The 27,416-nt window shown below is 43.1% G+C and overlaps 1 protein-coding gene across 3 annotated transcripts; it reads right to left on the reverse strand.

Moving 5' to 3' along the window:
• LOC134642881 (sorting nexin-14-like) lies at nt 1–26,812 on the reverse strand. Of its 3 annotated transcripts, none has more exons than XM_063494933.1 (29): nt 26,328–26,812; nt 24,887–25,007; nt 24,695–24,768; nt 22,415–22,493; nt 22,276–22,319; nt 22,106–22,193; nt 21,393–21,477; nt 21,096–21,252; nt 20,627–20,702; nt 20,290–20,334; nt 19,739–19,828; nt 19,130–19,244; nt 18,742–18,897; nt 17,019–17,143; nt 16,263–16,321; nt 15,924–15,947; nt 14,374–14,506; nt 14,096–14,282; nt 13,798–13,881; nt 13,401–13,501; nt 13,026–13,134; nt 11,966–12,006; nt 10,519–10,635; nt 9,742–9,856; nt 9,016–9,180; nt 5,887–5,982; nt 4,798–4,889; nt 2,483–2,539; nt 1–151 (listed from the first exon to the last, which is right to left on the reverse strand). In XM_063494933.1, the coding sequence occupies exons 1-29, from the start codon at nt 26,462–26,464 to the stop codon at nt 125–127; spliced, it is 2,799 nt and encodes a 932-aa protein (XP_063351003.1). In that variant the 5' UTR covers nt 26,465–26,812; the 3' UTR covers nt 1–124. The 3 variants fall into 3 exon arrangements, with proteins under 3 accessions (XP_063351003.1, XP_063351002.1, XP_063351004.1); XM_063494932.1 differs by having other exon boundaries at nt 1–154; XM_063494934.1 differs by lacking the exon at nt 15,924–15,947 and having other exon boundaries at nt 1–154.
• Nucleotides 26,813–27,416: the final 604 nt, after the last annotated feature.

Raw genomic sequence — 27,416 nt, forward strand, 5'->3', positions numbered from 1 at the left:
TATCAATAAATATCTCTTTATTAGTGCATTAATGTACATCGGAATACAGAGATGGTCTCAGAGCCTTTGGAAATATTCTGACAGTATTGCACATTCCAGCACGGAGTTCGGTTCCTCGTCCGGGTCACACGATGAACGCCTCCTTCGCCCCCTGCTGAGGAGGAAACAGGAAACACCTGTGAGGTCACATTCGAGTGTCTGAGAGAACGACGCCCGCCCGATCTGTGACAATCTTAAATATCACCCTAAACTATCACAGCATTCAGGGTTAGGATCGAAGTCGCCTAAGAAGTGTGAGAGCATGAAAGCACAGTTGTGTCATGTGCTCACAGAAAACTAGCTGGTGTGTGGATGTCCACATGGACCCTCACGCTAACTGTCTGATGATGAAATTTACATCAATGGAACCAAAGCGGATCGCAGCAGACTCAGACGGGGAAAGCATAATGTCCATTTTCCCCGAGGAGGGGTTCAGAGCAGAACTGTTACTCCTCCACATCAAAAGGAGCCCGCTGAGGTGGTTCAAATGTATGACTGGGATGTCTCCTGGGTGAGGCGTTTCAGGTGCGACCAGCTGGAATTAGATCCGGGACGCATCTCTCAGCTGGCTTGAGGAGATTTGGAGGAGGTAGCTGGGGAGAGGGAGGTGTGGGCGTTTCTGCTTTAGTGTCACTGTCAGACGAGTATGAGGCACCACAGACGCCATCCACACCGCGCCCTGAATGTGAGCTGTGGTTTCTCAGAGAGAGAGAGAGAGAGAGAGAGAGAGAGAGAGAGAGAGAGCGCTGCCACATCTCAATCCAGCTGAACTAACTCTGCCTATGTTACTAGCTTTAAAGACGCTTTACAACAAAGAAGAAAAAAAAAAATCAGGGTTGATGGAAGCATTTCCACCGTTCATTACAGTTTCTCGTTTCACTTGCTTGGGACGTGGAGGAAAGATGCTGAACTAAATGTAGCATTGACTGAAGAGCTTCTTATGACTAAATAGGTTGAAACCAGCCTGAATCCCTATCAGCTGGTTTTCCGTCACAGCTGCAGTGAAAGGAGAGGTTTCTCTGCTCACAATGTGAAATTAGTCTGGCTTTAAAGTAAAATGAACAGTTATGAGAAGCTGATTTTAGAAGCAACAAAAATCAATGTTTGGGGGATGAAAAACAAAATAAAGCCTGATCGTGACACAATAAATCATCCATTCATTTTCTTTAATTTAACCAGGACCGGGCAGCCTAAGCAGAGAAGCCCAGATCTCCCTGTTCCCGGCCACCTCCTCCAGTTTATTTGGGGAAACACTAAGGCGTTCCCAGGACAGCCCAAGAGATATAATCTCTCCAGCGTGTCCTGGTGGGATCTGCCTGGAAAACCTCATCTAGGAAACCCCCAGAGGCATCCTTGTCAGATGCCCAAACCACTCTCAAATGATTGAACTCCTTACCCTCTCTCTAATGCCTGATCTGATCTCCTGCAGGAAATCTTTCTAAAGGTACGACATCACCTACATAAGTAGAGAGATCCTTGGTGCTACTGATGCTCACGATGGTGCATTATGTGCTAATTGCTATGTGTTTGTGTCCCAGTGTCAGCCGACTGAAACATAACATGCTGGGCATTTTTTCCCTCCTGCATCCTCGCTCTTTGTTGTGGTCAGATTTCTATGGAAGCGGACAACAGTTTATACCAGTTTCCTCCACATGTATCTGCAACATCCTGGTTCCTTTGGTCACTACTCAATCCTTTAATCTCAATCATCTTGTTTTAATAACGATAAGTCAAATTAAAATTCAGTTTAATGCATAGCTTTGCTATCCGTAGGTTTCCTCTGCTTATTCACACTCACCTGCAGAAATCTGCAGCCTCAGTTTGACTATCACGACATGGATTCATCAGAACAAATCCACTCAGTCGTTCGTCATCATGTTAATTAGATATTGATTCAAGCATCATAAACTGCTAAATGAGGACCAAGCTTAGTGTAGATGCCAGCAGGAGCCTCCACAGCTGTAGCCAGCAGCACTAATGGTTAGCAGACTCACAGAGAATCTGAGCTGCTTACAACAGTTTATTTCCTGTCTAAGCAACAAATCTGCTCACTAACACACAAAATAAGTCCAGCATTCCCTAAGTATCCATTAAATGCCTTCAAATGTATTTCCATCACTATATGGATGACAGGATAAAAAATGCAGTTAAAGATTGCACAATGAGGATCTGCTGTTAAAACTGTATTTTCAAGATGCACAGATGTCTGTCGGTGAAGGTGAAACAGACCTTTTTGCTTTTGCAGACCACATGCACTTAAATGTGCAGTAAAACATCTGTTTTGACCAGGAAAAAAACTCATGTTTGGAAATGCACACGTGCACATACAGTGAACTCCTGAACAGGTCTTTTCCTGCCTGATATATTCTGAGAATGGCGTCTTATCTTAACTTCCAGCTCATCCTGTTTTATTTCTTTACATTCCCCACTGTCAGCTGTTTACCTTGCTGAGTTCAGGGAAAAGCTCCAGCACGGCGATGTCCAGCAGGACGTACGTCATCTGAGGAAGAGAAATGATCAGGCCAGTTAGAGTCAGAGGGGAAACATTAATCTCCTCTGACTGTTCATTGTGCCAGTAAGACAAAGTGAAAACATACAGGAAGTATGTCAGTACTGAAAGTTAACATCCAAACACTCCTGATTTCAGATATTAATTTATCTTATAGTTCAGAAAACATGCATTTTAGTCTTTCTGCTCACTCAAACATCACCATTGGCAAGAGCAGCAAATTATCCCTGAGTCATAAACCAGTGATGACTCAGTTTAATGTAAACTCAGCCTGAGAGGATCCCTGAAATATATTTTAGAGGTGTTTAAGTACAATGTGAGAGGGAAGAGCTGCACAGTGACGAGCTGAAAACATGAAAGGCTCAACTGAAAGTCATCGGCTTGCATCCTCAGGGTGTGGCATTAAGCAAGTACTGGCATATGTGTGTGTGTGTGTGTGTGTGTGTGTGTGTGTGTGTGTGTGTGTGTGTGTGTGTGTGTGCGCGCGTGCGCGCTTAATAAAGAACACTTCCAGTGAAAAAAAGGCACCTGACGTCAATAACCTCGTGTTTTCTGTTTTTACTGTGTGTGCATGTGTTTGCACTTATGTGCAAACAAACTACACAATGCAGCAGAGCTCGCAAGTAAACATGTAGAAGAACTCATCTGTTTAACAGATATAGAAAAATCCAACATGAATGCACAGAAATTTGCATTGCTGCAGTGGTCGTTTAACACATGTTCACACCATTTACACTGGAAGAAATTGTGATTAACTGAAGCTCAGATTCAGGACCGCTCACAGGAACTTAAAAACTTTCGTGGACTGACAGGGAATTAAGGGAAACATTCACATGTAAGTGAAAAAGCTGGGACCAGTAAACATGTAAATCAGGACAGCTGTGAGCACAGCCTACACAGGCTGCAGGTCTGCAGTGATTCTGTTTTTTGCAGCTTTGTATAAAATCAAGTCAATCTGAATAAACTTCTGGCCCCACTCCTTTAGAACCAGCTGATTTACAATAACAGTGACATGTTGAATTAATCCATGTAAGATTTTACCTTCGTACTATGAATATTTTCACAGTTACAGCCCCTCTAAGTTACTTGAGTGGGTCCAAACGTGGCGCTTGCCAACATTTCTGAGTATAAGAGCCAGCGACACAAAATATATTTTCTAACACAGTGGTTTTAAGCACTTCCTGTTAGTTAGAGTGTCTTTAAATTCTTCTCTGACAGAATGAAGGTCTGCTTGCATCAGAATAATCAAGCTATCAAACAACTGTCTTTTCTACAAAGTGAAAGCGCTTAGTGCAAGGCGTCATGCATAGGGATGGGTATTGTTTAGGTTTTATCCGATACCGGTGCCATATCGGTACTTTTGAAACGGTGCTTAAAGAATGGAGAACACAAACTTTGTCCAAAAACCTCTTATGTTTTTATTTTTAGCAGTCTCTTTTTTTCTGCAAAATGATAAGCACCGTCCAGCCCCACGCACGGGGCGATCTGCGCTAACTCGCTAATGGAGATTTACCACACCCGCAGTAGATGTGCTCGGCTTTTTAAAAAAACGGTATGCGTCGCCAGGTGTTTCATCAGATTCGAGGTGTTACCTCCTTTGCACAGTATCACCTTAAAGCACTTGTTGCAGGCTGCTGAGTTTGCATCTTTTGCTGTGAAGTACAGCCACACCTTTGACCGCTTTGCCTTGGGCGTTGGGCGTTTTTAATCTGTAGCTCTGCTCTAAAAGAACGTACGTACCTGGGCCCGCCTACTATTCTTGGAAAGGTAAAATGATTGGCTAGAATCCAAAGTGTATTACATCTCAGGGGAAAAAAAAGCACCGAAATGTGCGCTGCTATTCGGTCTGGTTACTACCGTGTGTGTCAGAACCGGTGCCATAATGGCACCAGATATCGGTACCCATCCCTAGTCATGAATCGACATAGATGGCAACCACATAATGACCACCATCAGCTATGGCACTTGTGGTGCCTCAGCAAACCAGACTTTGACTTTAAACCTGCTTTTAAACTAAGCTTAAATTTGTCTTTCAGGCCTGAAAATATCACATGGACATCTCCCGTACCTATAAAAGTCACCAGAGCTTAAAAATATCAGAAAAATAGGCCTCACATTTGGACCCACCCTGATGCTAATGGAAAATGCACCCTAACATTACATTACACATCACCGTTGAACCTGCCTGAACATGCAGGAAGCTCTCGTAAATGCTGAGCTGAACCATGGATTAGGAGAACGACCGTTACCTGCTTGTTGAGCAACGGCTGCTGAAAACTGTCAAACAGCAGCTGGATACCTTCATACTTCGACTCCTCGCCGATGCACTTCACCACAAAGTCTGAAATCGAAGCACATCGTCCAGCTTTATTAAGCCATGGGTATGTGAAGCATGCAGATTTATTGAGTTTGACCCGAAACCTGTTAAAAACACACAGCAAAGACCAGGACTGTTTGTCTATAAGATCAGAGTAGAAGAGTTGGAGGACAGTCGACAGAGAAGCTTTTCGAACTGCCAAGCCCTTTGTGACTGTGTGTTTTATGAAGTGCTAGGCCAATACAAGTTATTAATATTATTACGCTGGAAACTCTTGTCTGAGCAGAGCAACCTTGAACTGCAGTCCAGAACTTTAAATGTAAGAAACAAAATACTCAAATCGATAACAGGAAGGAGATAAAGTGGCGCTCTCGTTTCCAGGTTGTAGTTAAAGCAGCTATGTTCTGTGCAGGAATCCAGCTGTAAGAAAACCTCTGTGTCTTTAAAAGCAGACGGATCACTTCCGTACCGTGAATAACAAAAGGAAAAGCATGTCGGACAATGCCAGTGTTTAAACTGGGACTTTAGATCCAGTATGACCGGCAGACTGGGAAGTGAGAACACCTCAAAGGTCTTGTGGTTTCATTTCCACTTTTAAAGTCACAGATCAAAAGAAACTGCCTGCACGCTCACAGCTAACTAAATGTTATTATCCCACTTTAAATCAGATTTGTGACGTGTTTAAAACAGGCTGTGAGATGTTCACTGGAACTTCAGAAGAGTCGGATTTTAACACGCATACAGTAACATACTTTATTATCTTTATTGATGTTCTGATATGATAGGGTATACTGCGATGTTGTGCTGATATGCACAGTCATTATTAATTATAATGTCTCCGAGTGAGCAGATAAACTTTCATCACAGCTTCGGGTCAGAGTTTTGAAGCTGGAAGTTCAGGATGTGACGTCATGAACCGGCGTGGTCTGCAGAGACAGCCTCACTGAATACTTCAACGTGAAACATACCAGGAGATGATTATTGATTATTAATGATTACTGTGACTGAACTGAAACCCGACCTGGCAGGTACTTCATCATCTCCTCAAACGTCTGCTTGGCTCTGGCTTGTTTGGCCTCTGCTGTTCGTTCCTCACTGCTTTCACAGAAGACGGCGTCTGCAGAAATGAACAGGAACAAATCACAGAGTTAAAGTTTCCTCCTTTGTTTTTGGAAACTGAAACATCCGCACAGAAGCAGAGATTTTCTGTAGGGTCGCACAAGATGAATCATCTTCAAAAACAAGTTTTTTTGTCCAGTTGAAAGGTGCTTCGTTCTCTGCATCAACACATTTACACATCGCTGCTGATCACGTGCGCCCAGTGCTCCAATTTCACCTCAGCTGAAGATTTGTTAAGAAGTTCAGTGGCATCAACCGAGCGTACTGCCTATAGAGGCAGTGGGTGTGGTGAGGAATTAACAATTCCCAGAAATACAAGAAATCTGAAAAGCTCCAGGTAGGAATGTAATGATGTGGATGATGGGGTGGGTGCAGTTTTCTCTGTAGTGGGGTCGGGTGGGCTGTCCCGGGCTCTCTGGGGCCGGGCGGCGCTGCTGCACTGGGCCCTGGTCTGGATGGGCCTGGGCCCCCTTTCCCTGGCGGGTTGCAGAGCATGGGGGTGCCTACTGGGGTCAGCGGGGGAGCTGGCCCCAGGGAGGGGTCACTTGCCCCTCCCTTTCTTCCCTCCCCATCTCCAGCTGCCTCCCTCTTCCCGCTCCACCACAATCACCCACACATGCAGGGCCTTGGGGTAGGGGTGTGTCACCAGGGTGCAGAGGAGGCATCCCCCCCCTCTGTCCCCTTCTGGCTGCCTCTGCCTCAATTTTATCTCACAACTTAGACATTCATATTACTCACACTCTCATAACACATACATATAGGATCTTGGGGGTGGGCTCACAACACGGACTCCAAATTACCATCAGGGTGTACACCTCACCCCTGGCGTCGTTGCCCACCTCTCAATTTTAAATACACGTAGACATTGAGGGCTATCAGGAGGGGCTATGCGCTTACCTGCTGCTCTCTGGCAGGTAGCTCCATGCCCTCCTGGGTTTTAATTGCACCTTAGAACACATATACATCAACACTACATATGAGCGGGTAGAGGGAGGTTTGGAGTCTTCTCACACCCCCAGTCTCTGCGGCCTGCTGGAGCGGGGGGGCTAGGAGGAGGAGTTGGCCGTCCGACTGGGGTCTGGTGTGTGGGGCCTCCCTGCTGCTGCGGAGTCGGGGCGGTCTGCTTCTCCCCACTGCAGGGAAAAGGGTAACACCACCTGGGTCTGGGTACCTAGACCCGGTTCTTAGAGTACGCTTGGGGAGTGTGATTGTGAGTACAGCGTCTCTTTATGTCTGTCTCCACGTTGGTTGAGTGTGGAGTAATTGCCTATGAGAGCATGAGGGTGGGAATGGATGTTTGTATTTGAGTGTGCCTGTATGTCTGTGTCTATATGTCAGGTTGGGTATCAGACGCCACCTCTCTGGGGACATCTCAGGCCCTCCAAGGTTTGGAGGCCTATCTCCCCCCACCACTTCCCCTGCCGGTGGCAGACGCCCTCAGACATCGATGCGTTGGTGGTTCTTTGTGTCCGGGGGTGGGCGTCCGGGTACACACCGGCTCACTCCTTGGTGGCTGCTTATCCGGGCCTGGAACCTGGGGCTCGCTCGGGCCACTTCGGGGGTGGGGTGCCCTCGGCCTCTCGGCCTGGGGCTCGGTCACTCAGGCACAGCTGGCTGCCGGCGGAGCTCACGGGCACGTCACTGCAACCCCCCCTGGCTTCTGCTCCGCGGCTGCTGAGTGACCCCTCATCTGGGACTCTCCTCAGCTCTTTCTGGGACAGTGGCGCGGCTGCCCCTCTGTTGGTCTTCCTTGGTCTCTTGTGTTCTGGGGGCCTCTGGATGTCTGGAGTTTTGATCTCCTCCATACCTGCTTCATGCCCTGGAGGATGGGACTGTGGCCCCCCACACCCTCTAGCAGATCATTACATTAAGGAACCTTTTAAATACAAGCGCGCTCATGCTCACAGGTGTACACACAGGTGATCACACACACAAACTACACCCTTTTTGGCTCCTACCTCAAAGCACACTGTGCGCTGTCGATCTTACGTGCTGCACAATAATGTTTAATATTAAGTATTTAGTGTTATATTCCCACATATCATTGTGATGTTGTTTATTCTATTACTCTCGTTTTCTTCTGCTTGTTTTCTTTTTTCTTTCTCAACAGGTGATCCAGGTGATCGATATATGTATTTTTTTGTCTGCTTATTTTGTTGGTTTTTGTTTTTTGCCCTTTATCCCCGTCCCTCTTCTCCGCTGTTTTTTTTTTTGTTGTTTTGTTTTTTCCCCCCTCTTTCTTTCTCCCTTTTCTTTTCCCCTGTCCCGTATCTAGCAAGTAAAAAAAATAAAATAAAATAAACAATAAAAGGTAAATCAAATGGACCATTACGGCAAGGCTGGGATGGTCCATTTGGTAAAGTAAATCCGTTGGGCATCTTTCTTCGCCTTTAGACAATAATTCTGATGGCAAAAGAGCCAAACGGGACAGGTTTCAAAAAGAAAAAAAAAAAAAAAAAAAAGGAATGTAATGATGGCAGCATGCTGGAAGCTGTCTGGGCACACCTGAGGAGATGGGAGATCTGCCAAACTTAAATCAGATACAGCTTCTGAGATTTATGCGCAGTTACAACCTTCTCCCTGATTAGCCCTTTGAGCCCTTCGCAGGATGAGGAAGGATAAAAGGAATCATTCTGGAAAAAAACCCTTTGATGTACTAACTGCAGGTTAATATTGCTGACAGGATTCAGATCTGCATTTTTATGATGTGAATGTTAATAAAATACTCAGACTCTCTCTTTTCTTTCCTGTTCACTCACTGTTGACTCAAATCCTGAGCTCGATAAGTTTAACTCCTACCAGCTCAGAGCAAGGAACAGCTATCATGGTGATGCAGGAGCTTAAAATGATGCTCAGGTTGAGTCATGAGGCTTTTTTTGTGTAACATTTAAAAAGCAAGAAAAGACCTTTCCACATACTGACGCTTCTTTTGGTGTCATAAACAATCCGAACACCTTGCAAATCATCTTAAAAGCAGCGATACTGAGGTCGGAAATAAGAAAAGACTTTATCGGTGCGGGTGGCGTCCTACCTCGGAGCTGGGTGATGAGGGAGATCACGCGGTGCTCCTGAAGGATCTGCTCCAGTTTCAACTGCATGTACTGATCCATGTAGGCTTCGAATGTGCTCTTCAACAAGATCCTCCCAGCAGACAGAATGTGATGCAGCCAGTCCGGCATGCGAAACACCACCCGGCCTGCGAGTTCAAACACCAAGACGGATACAGACAGTCAGGCCCGAATCAGTTCAAGAAACACAGATCGAAACATCTCAGAGGCTTTAGGTGACCAATCTAAAGTCTTTTAATCATAACAGGTCTGCGCGTTCAAAGCAAAATCTCTGCTTAAAGAAACAAAAGTAAAAAGAGGTTTGGTGGGACACGTTAGCACGATGGCTGCTTTCTAAACTAAACTGTGGGTCTGTGATTAATGCAAGTGTCTTCATCCCTGCTTTGATTATCAGTACAATGTGCATTATGTTACCATTAAAGGCCACAGTATCTGCTGCAGGAGGAGTGAAACGTAGAAAACTGCAGGAAATCATTGGATGCTTTCCTGCAGTAATTTTTCCCTCAAATGTTCTGACTGCAGGAAATTCCAGCTTCCAGCATTTCCACATGTGTGCGATTTGGTCCCATCATCGTCGTGTTTCTGACTTCGATTACTTACACGGACACTGTGACGGAGGCTGTACAGACTTCCTGTAAAGCTGTGATCTTGCCTTTAGAGGCTGCTAACGGCTCCTCAGGCTCACTCACCGACATACATCATGTAGTCGTACATGCCGTCCACAGTGAACGTCTCTGCGAAGAAGTTGGGGTTGTGCTTCCTCTCCGACAGGTTGCCGTTGTTCTTGAACAGGTTGCTAACGAGCTGCAGGACAACGAGCACATACCATTACCTCGTAACGATTAAATGCTCGACATAATTTAAAACATGAAGAAATACTGAAAAAACAAGGCTAAGCTACAGACGAGTACCTGCAGAGGATCTTTAGTTCATAACACACAGGAGACTGTGTGTTATGAATCCTAATGACCCCACAGTACCGTGTTACTTTCATAGAGCATATACTTCAAAGTAGAATGGGACACAGAACCTTCAGTTTTCAGGCTCCCATCTTGGATTCAGGAGACACAATCTGTACTTTTGAGATTAGGATTAAACTTTCCTTTTCACCGCTTGCGGCAAGTGGCCGCCCCTCCCTGAGCCTGGTTCTGCTGGAGGTTTCTTCCTGTTAAAAGGGAGTTTCTCCCTTCCCACTGTCGCCAAAGTCCTCGCTCATGGGGGGTCCTATGATTGTTGGGATTTTCTCCATATGTACTATTGTAGGGTCTACCTTACAATGTAAAGCACCTTGAGGCGACTCTTGTTGTGATTTGGTGCTGTATAAATAAAACTGAATTGACTGATTATATCTTCTTTTCTTTGAACTGGGCTTCTACAAGTATTCATGACTAAATGCCAGGATATGACTGAGGCTCAGACATGGCGTTAAAGCTTCCATATGCATTTATAGGACAGATGTTTATTACCTTCTTGTTCCCCGCTGTGGGGCTGATGATGGTCAGCTCGGGCCGGCTCGGTTTGGGTTTGGGAGACTCGCACGAGTTGACGAAGGACTGAAGGAACCGCTCCAGGTTCTGTCCTCTCTGCAAAACAGACGTCAGCGAGTTTCACAACATGTGCGACATATCTGCAGAAACTCTATTATAGCTTATCACCTACTATCATTAAAGCTGCTGATATTGAGATTGTGGAGTGTTTACAAGTATTTAGGGATTGTTCTTGACCGTAAACTGTGTTTTGAACCTCATGCTGATGCCACTACCAAAAAAGTTCACCAAACACTGTTCTTTTTATGGAAAATGAGATCTTTTATCTGAAATGTTGTCCTTATTTTACAGGAGTTTTATTGAACCTGTTATTTCTTTCTGTATCACTGCCTGGTTCGGTAACATGACTCTGAAGAACAAGAATCAGTTGGGACTTTTGGTGAAAACTGCCAGCAAATTCTCAGGGAGTTGGCAAGACGGAGTTTTGGCCGTTTATAACAAGCATGTGCTGAGGAAGGTTCATTCTATTGTTAATTGTTTTAACCTTCCACTTCACAATGACTTTGACTTGTTGCCCTCTGGCCGTCAGTGCAGGAGCACTGGTGAATAGGATGTTTGTCGTATTGGTTCCTGAAATTCTTCTCATGATTTTGTCAACACAAAATCGTTTGATTGGTTTTTTTAACTGAAACAGTTGTTTTACTTGAAGATATTTCCCACTCATTTGCTCGAGATTCATTACTTATTCATTTATTATTCATTTATGGTGGGACCCAGCAAAATTTGTGGGTCGCAGAAAAAAGAAAAAGTTAAAGCACTGCCCCCAGGTCAGACTTTTTAAGCTTACGGCTATATACACTGCCAACCAAGACAACCATAACCAAAATACATCTCCGTCCTTGAATGTACAAGAAAGCTCTACTCTGTGGGTAAATTCCACCTTAAATGAAAAAACCAGGGCAACAACATCAGTAACAGGAAACGATTAGATGTATTTTTTAGACATCGTTTTTCTTTGAGACCCTGTGAATTTGTCCTAGAGGTCGGGTCAGCTGCATGACACCAGATGTCATTGATCACAGACTCCGTTTGTGGGGTTTGGCATGTTTCCGGCTGTTTCTGTATATCTGTGTGTATATTCCCAATGCTTGTGACTGCCTGCGACTCTAGAGGTTACACAAAACGAATCGTGAGTAATTCTGCTTCCTGGTTTTGGCTCACAGTGAAATTCTGGGTCTGCAGAGGGAAATATCAGCTTACCAATAAGATGTGGCTTTTAAAGGTGGGACACAGAGAAGCTGCACATTCACACGCTTCTAAAATCACTCAAGACAACGTGAGACGTTTGCTTCGTTAACTGAGATAATGCCTTCGCAACGCCAAAAGAAAAACAGAGAAGATCCCCGGCTCAGGAAGAGATACTCACCTCCTTTATCAGCTTTCCAGGAACAGACTTGAAGATTTTTCCTGTAGAAAAAAACACTTGGGTCACAAACCGAACACAGAGAAAGATGGCGGCAGCGAGCGCTGAATGAAAAATTATGATATTTACTCCCATAGTAACATAACTGCTTTATACAGATTACAATGCAGAAGCACTGATATTAACAGTGCACAAATTCAATTAATATAAAAGCATGAACATAAAATGTGGAAATTTTAGGAAGGTCGTCACGACCACTGACACCAATGCTATTTACTCATTTCATCACTTTCTTAAGTCAGTTTGAGTTTTATACAAATGTTTCACAATAAAATTCTTTTAAAAGAAAAAAGTAATAATGAGAGATTTTACTTTGCAAAAGAAAATGTTGAGTAAAGACAGACATTATGAAGGCATCACTGCCTGATTATTAATCACACGAAGTAGAAAAAGGTCAGGCATGTTCACTGTGAATAAAAGTCAGTGAGTACAAGCTGATTAAAACCCCTTTTTTTTTTAGTCATTTACAAGTAAACCAGCAGCTACCGCCAGCTTTTAAGGTGGAATGCTTTGTTACTTCATGCAAGAGATGACTTCAGTCACGGCGTTGAGCCATCCATCCACACCAGTCAGCACTGATAACATCTCCCCTCTGATTCAAATATAAATGAACACTCCAAAGCAGTAAGCTCTAAATGTCAGTTTGAATTTTAACCAGAATAACCGACAGTGACTGTTTTATTTCTTTAGTGGGAGAAGATGAACTCTCTTAGACTGCACGTGTGCAAGACATGCAGCACAAAGTCTTCATTTCGACTTCATAATCATGCTGCTTTGCAACATTAAATAATGGAGCAGAAGTTAGCTACCATTCTCAGATTGCAGTTTCTGACGGTGGTCGTTCTGCTCTGCAGCTGTGGCGAGATCAGTGTAGTGACACATGGACCAGGTCTCCACCGGCTACAGGTGAGCTAACAGCACCCTTTATTAGCGCAGCTACTCTGAAATAGTCACATAAAAAAAACAAAAAACAGAGGGCATGTGTGATGCGTTGGTTACGTACCCAGGTTGACATCAGGCAGCATCCTGTCCAGGAACTGATGCTCCACAAGAGGAGACAGGAAGTCGAACAGCAGCTGGCTGTTGCTGAGCTCCGGATGCTGCAGGAGAGCCTGCGCACAAACACAAAGAGCCAAGAGTCAGACTGATGCTCACCTCTCAAATAAAGACTTACAGAAAAATACAACAAGTGCTCAAAGTCATCGGGCAAAGAAGCGGTGCATAGACTAACTGATAACTTTACTGCTTCTCTTAGGTTTGTTTTTCTGGGGGCGAGATGCTTTATAGACTAACAGAACCTGCATATGGAATAAAGAGTCTACAGCAGCCGTGCTTCATTAGCTTCTTTAATGCTCCTCAAACTTCAGACTTCCAATACCTGCAAATATTTCTCAAATTCTTCCCTTTTAGATTCGAGGAACTCGTAGTTCTTTGGTCCAATGATTCTTTTGGATGGAAGCTGTGCATCTTCAAATGGGCCTGAGAACAAAGTCAAGCGGGGGAAAAAAGGGGTAAAATACCAACAGCTGAAATATAACACGGTCATTTGATAAAGTGAGGTAGGTACATAGACTGTATACGAAGAAAGGACATAGCCAGCCTGTGGTTTGTGGAATCCTTTAACATTAAAACCAGATGCAAGAGCCACCACAGAGTCTCCATCTGTTGGCCATTACAAAGAATGCATACTTCACTTTCCACTTTTACCTTTCAGCCCTTTTTCAGCAGAGTCCATCTCTTATATACAGTCTATGGTTTTGTAAACGCTGTATTACCGTGGAATTCGGTGAGTTTTGACTCCAGGACGTAGAACTCCATGTACTTCCTTTGCACCAACCACTTGTCTGCTTCGTGATCAGCTAAAGTAGACGAGAGCAAAAACCATTACATCATCTGACTGCTGAGTCACTGAGTCTGGGCTACCTCACAGGACTATTTCTGATTATATAACAAACAAATGTCTGCTCTGAGCAAATAAAACCTCATTAAAGGTTATTTTCCTACAAACATCTTCAGGTTCGTCTGTGCAGGAAGAACCTGGCCAAGGTTTGTTCTTCCTCTCCACTTGCTCACCGTTCTTCTTGTCGTTGCGCTCGACGTGGATGGAGAAGACTAGGATCCGCTCCTTCTTGATCTCGTCGTCGTAGAAGTCGATGTAGGGGATGGTGATGCTCCAGGCCAGAAGGTTCCTCTGAGGTTCAGGTGGGATGGCCGGCTCGTCGGGGGAGTCGTCTTCCATCACGACTGTGGCCTCCTCCACCTTCAGGACGGACAGAGGAGACTCACAACTAAGACATCGAGCACCGATGTGGAAAAACCATTGATCTGTATTTAAACGCTGCTGCACTCACCGTATCGTCGTCGACGTCATTCATGGCGCTGGGCGGCAGTAAGGCGCCCTCCATGGTCGTGCTCTTAAACACGCCTTTGATTTTACTGCCAATTCCTCTGATACCGAATGACTCCCCTCGTTTGGACGTGTTTCTAAAGATAACAGAATATTTCATCTCGTTTCTCTGAACTCCATTTACTGCAGGACAAATTCACACAGAGGATTTCTCTGTGCGCTAGGATGTGCGACAAGTAAAACGTAATCAGAATACAATGATCTGCAAATCATGTCAAACTCGTATGAAGTTAAGTACAAAAGAGCACTTTGCTGCATCACCGTTCCGTTAACAGTACTCGGTCTGCGCTTGGAAACTTGATAAACACTCTTTAGACTCAACAGCTCAGTTTGCTTTCATAGCACTCCAGATGTTTTCATATCTGGACTCAAACTTAAATCATTATAAACTTCCTGCGGTCTCGCTCTACTTTACTTCTCTAAAGTGTCTTCATACACGATCATCTTAGTAATTAACTTCTTTTTTTAACCATTACACGATTTTTCCAGCCTGTGCCAGCATTTTTTTTTTTAAAGATACGTCATTAGATTTTGGGTTTGTATCATTTTTATGTAACACAGGTTTGAAATGACTTGCAGAGGAGTGCATTCTTTTTTCATCATTATTATTATTATTATTATTATTATTATTATTATTATTATTGACAGTTCTTTGCCCTAAATTCTTTGGAAATGTGCTGTGTGGTGCACAAGTCATGCAGCAGGCATGCACTAAGAAAGGACAGCCAGCATCAGCATGTCTGTACTTCTTCCTCACAAACTTTCCAGAGCACACCTGAAAGCTGTAAAAGCTTCAGCTGTAGCTTAGACACTCGGACGCAACCTCCAGGAAGAAAAGGAGACCTGAGCTCGGATCACTTAAATTAAAGTGATGCTGCATGTTTTCATGTCTGTAATCTGCATTTCAAACACTGATGTGTACTTTATTCCTGCCAGCACGCTGACATTAATATACGTTAGCCTGGTGGCGGCAGAAAACAGCTGTCTGGACAGATGTTATAAAGGTTTGCAGTGACAGTCCTCCAGTTATCAGTGAGTTCAGAGATTCTACAGACACTCTGCAGGAACGGTAGATATCTGCATATAACAAACACGAGGAAGAGCAGAGCATGTCCACTTATAGAAAATGTGTTTCTAAAGCCACATCTGAAAGAATTTTGTATTTTGCAGGACATCTGGGGAAAATCCGTTTGACTAAACGCACGACTGCCGAGTCCTGAATCAAGAACAGTGACTAAAAACGAAAAATCAGTGTCATGCAAAAATGCAAATGCAATGCAAAGACTCAGTGCTGCTCATCCGACCACAAGGAGAAATTCTAATGACTCTCCAGCATCTTTATTCCATCTTCTCAAGCAGGAGGTTAAAATCGCTGAGCGAGCATCACGTAAACAAATCTGCGGTCAGCAGTGCTCTATCCGCATGCATCGTACCGTGTGCTGTTTGCAGGCAGAGTTTCAGTGCAGACGAGCAACATGCTGCTCGAGTGCTTACCTGGTCTCGTCCCAGCTGAAGCTTCTGGAATAAGAAGCACATCTAAAGATGGGTGTTTGGACAAAAAACAACCTCAGAGAAATAAACGTGAGCACAGCGAGCTGTTCTGATTGTGTGCTGCCTCACAGTGAAAGGTTTACGGTGGTCACTGCGAACACAACGCTCAAAATGAGGAGGAACAAACCAAATTACTCGGACGTGTTTGTGTTTATGCACGCGTTGACAAATTTGTGTTTTCAGAATAAATGCTTCCCCCCCCCCCACCCCCTTTCATTGTTACTTTTTAAAAAAAATTTTGAACACCTATCAAACACGTGAAGTTTAGTTCAAATCACAAACCTGCTGACTTTCGAGTTCCTCGCTGGAGACTCCACCCCCTTCAGCAGGTGTCTGAAGTACTGCACGGAGAAGAGAAAAAGGTACATAAGTAGTGACTAATATGAGATTCTGAAACTCCTGATAAATGTACGATGGGGTGTAATCAAAATATTTCAGAGAAAAGGAGAAGAGCAGTCAAATTTAAATCAGGTACGTTTTTGGACAAATTTCTGAAAAAGAATCGGTAAATAATCTTGTAAAAAAGTATTTTAAGTGTAACAAATAGAAGTCAGATCAACTTTCCCTTCATTTATATAACTGACAGCTTCGTGTATATATAGCTATTACCTCAACACTGTTAATGAATAAGAAATTAAACTCACTTCTCTGCTCCATAATTCTATTCTTGGACTTTAGAGTAACTTTGCATGATTCACAGTTCAGAATAATCTTTATGTGTCACACACTGGACCTTGGATGCAGAGCCTTAGTTAATATGATAAAAAAAACTTTTTAGGTCCCTGTGTTTGAGCTGATTCTCCTGATTTCTCCTGATTGGCTGCCCCTCACAAACGTAAGATCAACCATATTAGGGATATCGGCTCTTAAGCTGAGCGTATGGAGCAGGCTGGGCTTTTGGCTCAGGTTAACCCGTACATCTATGACAAAGTGGAACAAACAAGGCAGCTATCAGCTGAAGCACAAACCGGTGACCTTGTGATGTTGTGCTTTGATGTGCTGCGTTTGTGTGGGTCAGTCTGGTTTCAGAGGTCTTACCTCATCGCTGTGACAGAATATGGGCGTGAAGACTCTTTCCAGTAGAGACAGGACATGCTCGTACGCCTCAAACAGGCAGCGCATCTGCTGCAGCTTCACCACCTCAGTGTACGGACCTTTGGCGACTGACAGAGAACATGAGCTGATGTCACTGCGTGCTTCCGCTTACTGAGTTACAGAGCTTAGAGAACATGCTATATACATAGATAACACGGGCACGTCAAACACCATCGTAACAGTCGTGTTTCACAGGTTCTATAAACTGAATTTTGGATCAGATTAAACCTGAGCGGCTGTTTTCCAACAGCGTCCACACGTACAAGGTTCCAAAATCTTTATACGCACGAAGCACAAACAGATTTTTTTTTTCTTTGTAAGAATAACCAGAACGTGTGCAAAACACAGAAGATAAACAGAAATATTTAAAGTGTCCAACTCAGTAAATTCAGCAGCTGCTTCAGTAAACACAGGATTTAACTAAATATATACCAACACTTCAGCTGTCATTGTGTACTCTTGCACAGACTTGTAAATACCAACTTGTCTTAAATGTAAATACCAACTAGTCTTCAATTCTCTCATATTTAATACTTTTTTCTCTTTTTTCCCTTTTTTGTTATTATTATTATTATTATTATTATTATTATTATTATTATTATTATTATTATTATTATTATTATTATACTGCTAAATTCTGTTATTTTCTTCTTAATATAACTGCACACTCTCTACATGCTCATGTAAAGCTGAGGAGCACAAGCCAAAGAATTTCATTATGGATAAATGTGGCTACACTGTTTATATACAATACTGTTTGACAATAAAACTTGAAACTTGAGATATCCCCACAGGCTAACAGGGAAGAATGTGCATGAAAACCCAGTCAGTGCATACAGCTGATGCAATGAGCTTACACTCACAGAAACTGAGTGCCAGAAGAGTTTGCATGGCCAGCAGTGTATACGGTCGATAATCAGAGCTAATGTTTGAAACAAAATATTAATATTAAAATATTTCAGTTTAAACTGATGCAAACACCAGCTGTGGATCCACAAGCTGTGAAATGAAACACCATCTTCACCAGCGCAGGTTCAGGGGGTCTCACGATGTTCGATATCAAACACCATTTGGATGAAAATGGAGCCACGACGCAAACAAAACTTCCCATCTTCGCCCTGCTGCCGCCAGGAAAATCTCACACAATCAGTCACCTGAGTTATAATAACAATGGTGATAAATGTGATGGCCCCACATATGGCACCGACTGGCTGGTGTTTAGACCTGTAATCATGCTCATTGGACCACTTTTGGACCACGCTTATTTAACCAAGAAACAACAATGCTATGTAAACTGGACAATGCAGTGAATTTGCAATAATTTAGTAGTTTTTGGTGACCTTTACCTTTTTTTTTTAGGTCAAATCAGTGACAGTTTGTTACAGGTAATCACTGGATTTAAAAAAGCTTGTGTAGAATTGGACAATAAAATGCCTCCAAAACACTCTGTATCAAGAAATTTGATGGAATTTGAAGAATATTTCATAAGAAAATTCAGAGTTTAATTTTCAGAAATGTGAATGAAATCATTCACAATCTGTCGCTTGCAGTTACCGAGCATCATACAACACAGCTCATCTCTGAGCTTTCACATTTAGCTTCAGGTCAGGTGACAGGTGTTAAAGCTTAAAGGCGAGGTAACGATCATGCAAACAGCAACTCTCACCGTTCCTTATCTCTTCTACGATGAACGGGTCGAAGCTGATCTTGTCGATGCTCTCCTCGAGGCAGTACGTCTCGTACATGTGCACCACCTCGCCGTGCAAATGCAGCAGCTCAGAGTCGCTCAGCTCCGGACGAAGGATCTTATCGTTAAGCTCCTCTGGGGAAAAAAAAGGTTTTATACAGTCAGTCCGACACATTTATATAACAGGCTCCAACAGGGACCTCACTGCATGTCTAACAACTCATAATAATGATAAAAAAAAAACTTTATTAATCAAGTTACAAACTGCTTGACAGAGAAACATTTTCACGCTTGCTGCATGTAAGTGGAGCAAAACTGTTTACAGGATGAGCTGTCTGAGGAGATCAAATGCATGGACTCCTCCTACCCACGGCGAGGCAGAACTGCAGCACATGCACGGCTCCTTCCTGCTTCAGGAAGTTCATGAAACGAAAGAGGAGATCCTGCTGCTCCCTGATCTCTTTCAGCTCCAGCTTCAGCACCTGTAGCACCACACAGGGAGGGTCAGACAAGCTTCAAAAATAAATCTGCGCCACATTCACACTGTGTGTAAACTGATCAGAAAATTTTTATTTTTTTATAAATCACTACATGTTTATACAACTTATAAATAACACCTTACACCAGCCTCCAGACCCTCAAATCAGAGCATCGATTATTATTCAGGCTAAGAACAAAAGGGGATCATGTTTTAGGGATCAACGTTGTGGCTATTTACCATATAAGGTTTATTATTATTGTTATTAGAAACACCAGTTCAGTAAATGTATATACACTTGAATTTATTTATTATATTTTAATTTACGAAGTTGGGAAAGCGCTGTTTAAGTTGACTTAAATTGCGTTAAATAGAAACAATTCCCAGCTCTATCAGGAGAAGTGTGATCAGACCTTCATTCTTAGTTTGAGCTGTTGAAGTCACAGCAGTCTGGAGGAAAAGCTTTTCTCCTGCCCTGTCGCACTCTGAGGTACTTACAGACGGTTTCTGGCTTCTGATTTGATGAGTTTCTTCGTATTTCTGTAAAAATGGAACCAGTGGAGACGGAGGCTCTGTGGCTGGCTCCGGCTAGACAGGACAGATTCAAAGAGGCTATTAATTCATAACACTTGACTACAATTAAATGAATTGATTTGAGTATAAACGAGTGAAAAAAAAGACTCTTCATCTTCAATGTGTTTGTTTTCCATGCTGGACACAGTGTATGTTATAGGGTCCACTGTGCAGGATTTAGATCACCTACTGGCCGGACTCAAGTCTGATGTTTAGCGCTTTGTTCATAACGGTAAACCTCATCAGACCCCGAAGTCACCCTTAGCTCCAGTTCAACGCGGAGCTTATAAAGGAGCTGACAGGCTGAAGTGAAAGGTTGTTGGTTTTAATTCAGCTGGAGATAACTGCATTAAAATGAGCCTCCTGAATCTACACTGTGACACGGTCTGTCATAGCAATGTTGGCTCTCCTCCACTCCTCCACACTTGACCTTTAAACTTTGTGGGGCGCAGATAAAAGGAAGGCGGTTCACTTACTGGAGTATCATCAACAAATAGGAGCACCATGAGGTTCACTGTATCCTGAAAAGGAGGAGAAACAGGACATGATGTAAAAAAAGTTTTATACTGTCACAGCGTTTCATCATCACATTAGGATTCATATTGTATAAAACAAATTTCACCACTTTAACAGATAATCTTGATTAATTTTGTTTTAATTTATATATTTTTATGTGATTGAGAAAATGCAGTTCAACAGTTCAAAACACTGAACTGATTTGGGGATTTTACGTACACATATTTGTTTTTTGTTTTTTTTATCAAACTCTGATCCACCAAAGATACAGACCAACGCGATCATGTGGCTACTTACAGGGTCGGCCATGAAGTCCATGGTTGGTAGGATGACGGATCCAGCCATCACCTCCCGCAGCAGCAGAGCCAGAGACCTGCACCACATGAAGCAAAAACCAAAGTTCAGAAATTTATCAGAAACTCTGCCTTAGACTCCCGCGATGCATTAAAGTCGTATAAGAACACCTAAAGAGGCAAGAGAGAAGTTTTATGGTTTTTTAGATCCAACCGACTCGGAACTTGATGGACAGATTAGAACATTTGAAGGTGTCTGAGAAGAAACCAGCTGCAAACCAACTTCAGATAAGTGGAAGAAATCGATGGATGGCTGGAAACTGGACTGAAAATCTCCTGTTCAGAGTTTGAGAGCTACAATGGAAATCTAAGAGAAAGAACAGAAATCGTCTCTGTACGGCGGAACGATGAAGGTGTGAAAATTTCAAAAAGTCTCAGATGCAGAAAAACACTTCATTCGGTCGTCTCTGTACCTGCAGTCTGTGGCTTTGGGAGGCATGACATAGGGAAACAGCATCTCCGTGAGCTTCCTCAGGTACAGTAGCTCGTCTCTCCGGCTGTGCAGAGCGACGTGAAGGTCGGCGCCGTATTCGTCCAGAGCCGCCTGCTGCAGGCCGTCTACAGTCTTCACTACAAACAGACATAAATATTAGGGTGCAACCCTGCACCGAGTGAACCCCACGCCACACAACCACAGCCAGCATGCTTCCCACAGACGACTGAATATAACACGCATATTAGAAATGAAGCACAAGCGGACACGTGCATACCTCTTTGGTGGGCTTTTGCAATAATTTCAATGTGCTTCATCGCAGCTTTCATCACTTTGTCTGCAAACACAGCAGGGATATCAATCTGCCAACAGTGAGAAACACACAAAAAGTAACGATTAACACAAAAATCATCAAAAATAGGCACCAGACACGGCGGGTGGCAATCATTAAAAACAGCACTGCATCCAACCCGTTTGAGATTTGGAACATGTTTCTGAACGGAAATCTGAGTAATCCAGTTGATTTAATTTTACTGCAGCAAACAGAAAACTGACAGTCGCTCCAGGAGAGTTCACTGACACTTCCAACAAAATAGAGCCAAACAAGCTTTGTTACTAAATATATTATTAATTTTTATCTTTATTATCATTATTATTATGTAAAATTTTACAATATATTTTTTTTTCCCGTCTTTCAGCTCGGCTATAATCAAATAAACTTCACACGTTACCTGTAATTGGATAAGTAATTAAAACAAATCTGATTAGTTTAAGGCCCGAGGAATTACAGCGGTCATACTTCTATTTCTAAAAATCAACCACATAAACAATGTCATAAAAACTTGTGGCTTTGGAAACATATTGAAGGTTTTTTAAATATTATTTCATACTATTTATAAACTGGATTTCACTCTAAACCAGCTGCTGATCTCATTTTCAGTAGAGCAAATCTGTAATCCTCTCAGTTTATTTTGTGAGACAGAACATCACCTTCTGAGCTCGGCGGACAAGCACCGACGCGAAGAAGCGAAAAGTCATCCTCAGTTCATCCAAACACGCCTCGTCATCTGTGATGTCTCTGAAACCAGAGGCGGCAGTTTAAAAAAACAAACGTCTTTACCAGTACATGGGTAAAAACATGCTTTGAGCTGTCCTCCTACCTGTACCAGGGGTACACAAAGTTCTCAAGGACTAACTCGAACACCTGCGAGGGGGGGGCAGTAGAGAGGTCAGAGAGGACCACATAATCACATCTGGATGTTTCACTTAAGCACATGTCCAGCTGTTGAGCTGAGGTACCTCTGCTACTGAGGCGTCCACCTTTGAATGAACCTTCAGGTCCAACCATGGCTGATAGTTTTCTAGGAGCAGTGTCGGCCTGCGGTTAATGAAAGAAAGTCAGTCAGGTTTATGATTGATTGTTTCGTCTGTTTGCAGGATTTTTACAAAAAGACCGATGGAGCTGCACGAATCTTTGCTCAGTTGTGGGGATTGTTCTAATCTTTGGAGTTGATCCGGTGGGAGAGGTGTGGGATGCCAGATCAGGCGCCTCCTTTCGGCTCTCCTCTCTGCTCTCTCCTATCTTGTCTCTTTTGTCTAAATTCTCTCTATCACCTTTTCTATTCCTTTGAAGAAGTCAGGCTCCATAAATATTAAGGAGGTAAATATTACTTCTCAGTTGCAGAGAATTGATAGAAGAAATAAATTGTAGAAAACTAAACAGAAGAAAGTAGAAGAGAAATAACAATTTAACATAAACCAGTGACACACTCCGGGGCCTGATCAACCCTGGCAGGGCCTTCTTGGATGAGGGTGTCTAGTGATAATGGCCAAAACACCCGATGAATCCAAGGTCCACTACTGACGATGTGTCCCAAATTTTAATATGATCACCTCGATCAGATCTCTTAATCCCTAAACCTAACCAAGGAAGGAAAAAAATGGTAGATTAGCTTGGGATAAAAGAACGAAACACCCTGTGAAGTTGAGGCACACAACGATGTGTCCCGCTGGTTAACTTTCTGGGATGCCTTTCCTCATAACAGCCATCCCTCAAGACTTTCTTACGGAAATAGGAAAAAAGAAAACATAAATAGGAAAAACAGATTTCCAAAAGCACAAGGGATGTGTTTCTGGGGAGACAATAACCCGACAGACCAGTTGCAGGAACCAAAATATGCTAAGAATTGCGCTGGGAGACACTTAAAAGAAGTGGAGGATCTGTCGGTTTTGTGAGGAGAGAAAAGATGAGAGGTAAGTGTGTTAGCCTAACTATTAGCCTAAAAATCCATCATCATTATTATATGAATCATGATAAAACACACCTACCATATTTTGGGTTCCTGCAACTGGTCCGTCGGGTTATTGTCTCCCCAGAAACACTTCCCTTGTGTTTTTTCCTATTTCTGTTTTGTTTTTTCTATTTCCGTTGTGTTTTGTGTGCTTTTGCAGCATTTTTCTTATTGCTGGTGTTTTCTTAAGTTGCATTCCGTTTGGCCTCTCAGGGCCACCGTACTTTCTCCATTTGAAGCAATGCACTATCAGGGATTGTAACATCTAGTCCTTTTGCTGAATCTGTCAGGACAAGCAAGACATGCAGTGGTTGCCTTGTCAAATCTAAAAATAGGCATAAGTTAAAATGTACCAAAGTAAAGCGATCTCTCTCCTTTCATCTCAGACAGCGCTGTCATAAAACTCCTCACCTGTTGATTAACATATGCATCCAGGCTTTACATCACTGCCATCTTGTGGCAGCAGTCAGCAATTGTTGTTGAAAGCTTCTTCTTAATGGCATATGAGACTTTGTCTAGAGGGCGTGTCCATCTCCCATCAACAATCACTGGAGCTGGGCAAGCTGAGAGGCCAGAAGCTTGTTTCTGGCGATTTGCACATGCATTGTGGAAAAATCTGACAGCAGTAAACTGATAAGAGACCAGCGTGCGTGACAAGGTGTCAGTGGCTGTGCTTTCACTGCTCTGAGTGCAGTCACGGCCAGCACTCTATAACAGTAGTAATAACTTACAATTCCTCAGCCAGGAAGGAGTGCAGAAAGGTGAAAATATCCATGTAGAGCGCAGACAGGCGGCACAAACTGTATGTTAATATCTAATCAAATGTATTTTGTTAAATTGGTACATAAATAAATTGCAGAGGAATTGAGGTACAGTTATCATCTGGCTTATTCTGAGGTTTGAGAAATGGTGGTTATCTTCTCAGTTTAACCAGTCAGAGTCAAGCCCCACACAGGAAATTACAAGTGGAGGTTTTCATGTTGCGAATGCATTTAAAGATGTTGCCAGATTTTTGAAAATAACAATAACAATAGTTGAGAACTATTATCTCTTCTCTGCAGTTTGATTTACTTTGAAACATCTCAGAGCTCAGCCATCTCTGTGAAGCTCTCGAAAAAATCCACAAATAAAGTTTGATTATCTGATCGTGAAGTGTTTCCTTGATTAAGACCAAATCTTTTCTGCTGTTAACCAATTAGCCGACAGTACTGCTAATCTTTCAGACTAACATCATCTGTTAAACGTTTTCTAGTCTGAACACGTGGGGTCAGAGGTCAGGTGAACGTACCGGTGACGCTTGCATTTGACCTTCCCGCACACGGCACAGCTGTGACCCAGAGGAAACAGTTCCTGCTCCCGTTGCTGTGCAAAGGAAGAGAAACATCAGTCAGTAAAGCTGTACACTTCATCACAGAGAACCTGTCTGTGTGCAGAAATCATCATTCAGTCAGAGCCTCTCAGGTCAAGGTGTGTGCCTCACTCTGCTCCTGGGCTTCGCGGTGAACAGGATGCTGGGAAGGAGAGTCTCTGGTCCGAGGGAGCAGTAGAAAGTGGCGAAACCAGCCAGGAGCGACCAGAACACCATCAGGATGTGAATATACCTGCAGGGAGAGCATTACACAGACTCTCCATGTGAATGAGAAGATGAACTAGGGCACCACCTAGAGTTCACTCCCTGTGAACTGCAGCAATGGACATGTGATTTCCACAGACACAGGGTCATATATTCTATTTCAGGCAAGTAAAGAAAAAGTGAAGTTTTTGATAGTTTCAGCTTAAAAATCTGAAAAACAAAAACATGGCAAAGGAACAAAAGTAGAAACTGGTTCTAGCTTTTATTTTGCATAATTTATGTGTGACAGAGCAAACTCATGCTTCCCATTTCCTTGTAAATATCCATGTAATTTAGAACAAACATCTGAGGCAGAATAGCTCCACCCACCTGCTGTTCAAACCTTCTGTTTATGAGGGGACAGCCAATCAGAACAAAGCTGGCTTAAAGGTGGAGCTTAAACAGCTTGTTTTAGATACACCTTGAACTGAGGGGCTGCATTAAGGCCCAATATAAGACAGACTCATGCAAAACTATTTCAGTAGAGTCCAAGAATAAAAAGACAGGAGTTCAAGCTGAAAGTGGGAGAGTTGAAGATGTTAACATTTTCTATGGGAGTGACCAGGATGGAAATGGAAAGAATAGAAATGAGTCAATCAGAGGGACAGCTCAGAGCTGCCAGGCAGGAGGAAAAGAGCAAGACCTCAGAGGAGATTCATGGATGTAATGAAGGAGTACAGGCAGAGGGTTGACAGAGGAGGATGCTGGGATAGGCTGAGATGGAGGCAGATGGTCCACTGTGACGACCTCTAAAAAAGATTTGTACCCAACAGGGGTTTTCCTAGTTTACAGTGGACCTTTGAGGGGGACGCTGCACACCTAAGCATGACTGGACTGCATTTAGTTTAGGCAAAGAGTGTATGTTACCTGGCTTTGCCGATGCCTGTGCACTTCCCATTTTACTTTTTGGTCATTTTAAAGCAAAACTTAAGCAAATTAAATGTGATTTTTCTTTGGAGGAAACCCATAACCAAAAAAGGCCAGATACATAGGAAAGACCTGCCTAATAAACTGCCACCTCTGGTGTTTCAGGAAATGTCAAGTGTTAACATTTTGTGAAATAAAGTATGCCGAATTTGCCTTTGGCACTGCTTTGTTTGTTCTGTGACTTCTGTTGTACAGATATATGTCGGGGAGGTGCTCTGACAGAGAACAAAGCTTAAAAACTAAATATTTTCAGGCAGTTCTGCCCTTCGCCTGCTCCTTGGTCTACTGACTGACCAGGTGCAGGTCACAGTGCTGCACACGGACCGCCTGACACTTTGCACGTCGGTGAATCTTCCAGGTGAACGGGGTCGTGTGAGCTCACCTGTTGAGCAGCACCGTTAGCGCGAGCATAGACACCAGGACGAAGCAGGTGAGCGGATACTGACGGCCGGCTTCCCGCAGGACGTCCACTTTCAGCCGCCGCTTCACGTCCTCCACACACGTTAGTATTCCCGCCATCCGGTCAGAGCAGCGGCAGCTCGGACATGACCAGAAACAGCCGGGCACGGCTCGGGCCTGATCCGGACTTTCTCCCGCACAGCCTGACAGTACACGGCTAACCCTCCGGGTGTCGCGGGCATTAGCCTGAACGTAGCGCTTAGCGTCAGAGCCGTGACTCTAACAGCCACAAAAACAGGCTCCGTGGCACGAGCCGAGGCTGCTGCGCACTCTGCTCCCGAACAAAACCCACTTTCTTCACTTTACAAAGTTTTCACTTCATGGTTTCCGAATAATTTCCGACGTCTGACACACTTCCTCAACAGATGGAAAGAGTTGTAATCCCACCGCGGGTTGCCAGGTCTATGGAAAAACGTAAAAATTATCGGTACCCGCCTCTTTAAAGGCTCTCTGATGGGCGCATGACCAGCAGATAAACACGTTTCAAACACAGTCAGCTGAAGCTGAGGGTGGGATTTTTCCACTTGATACGTCAGTAAACAGGGATTACTATTTATTTTATTTATGTGTGTACAAAGAAGTGTCATTTAAAGTGTAAACAATAAAGAAATATCAGATTCATCTAGTTACTTTGATTTTAGGACAGTCGGAATTTTATTTTTGATATTAGCATTACTTATCGTATTTGTTTTCTAAGTTGCACGGAGTTTAAATGTCAAAATTAGATGTCTAACATGTATAGTTCACTATAATTAAAACACATACATATAACTTCATGATTTTTAAATTCAGCCGCTGCAATAATAGAATATATTGATATATGATTAAATCAGTTATATGCCAAGAAACAAAATTGTTGTATATTTATTTTCCATTGAGACGCTGGACTCCCAGTATTGCTTATAAATCAGTTAAACATCGAGCTGTGAATTACTTTGGGCCACGTGCTTTAATCTGTATATTAGCTGAATAAAAAATGATTTGATTATCTTTCTTGAGTAAAACATTTTAC

The sequence above is a fragment of the Pelmatolapia mariae genome, linkage group LG15, assembly GCF_036321145.2.
Source record: "Pelmatolapia mariae isolate MD_Pm_ZW linkage group LG15, Pm_UMD_F_2, whole genome shotgun sequence".
NCBI classification, from domain to species: domain Eukaryota; kingdom Metazoa; phylum Chordata; class Actinopteri; order Cichliformes; family Cichlidae; genus Pelmatolapia; species Pelmatolapia mariae.

Excerpts from the sequence above, each read along its gene's own strand:
- LOC134642881 (XM_063494932.1), bottom strand. The coding sequence starts at position 26,464 with ATGGCGGGAATACTAACGTGTGTGGAGGACGTGAAGCGGCGGCTGAAA. Across the intron at positions 19,829-20,289 it reads TATTTGTTGATGATACTCCA|CCGGAGCCAGCCACAGAGCC; the intron begins GTAAGTGAACCG and ends TGTCCTGTCTAG. Across the intron at positions 13,502-13,797 it reads AAAACTCACCGAATTCCACG|GCCCATTTGAAGATGCACAG; the intron begins GTAATACAGCGT and ends CTTTGTTCTCAG.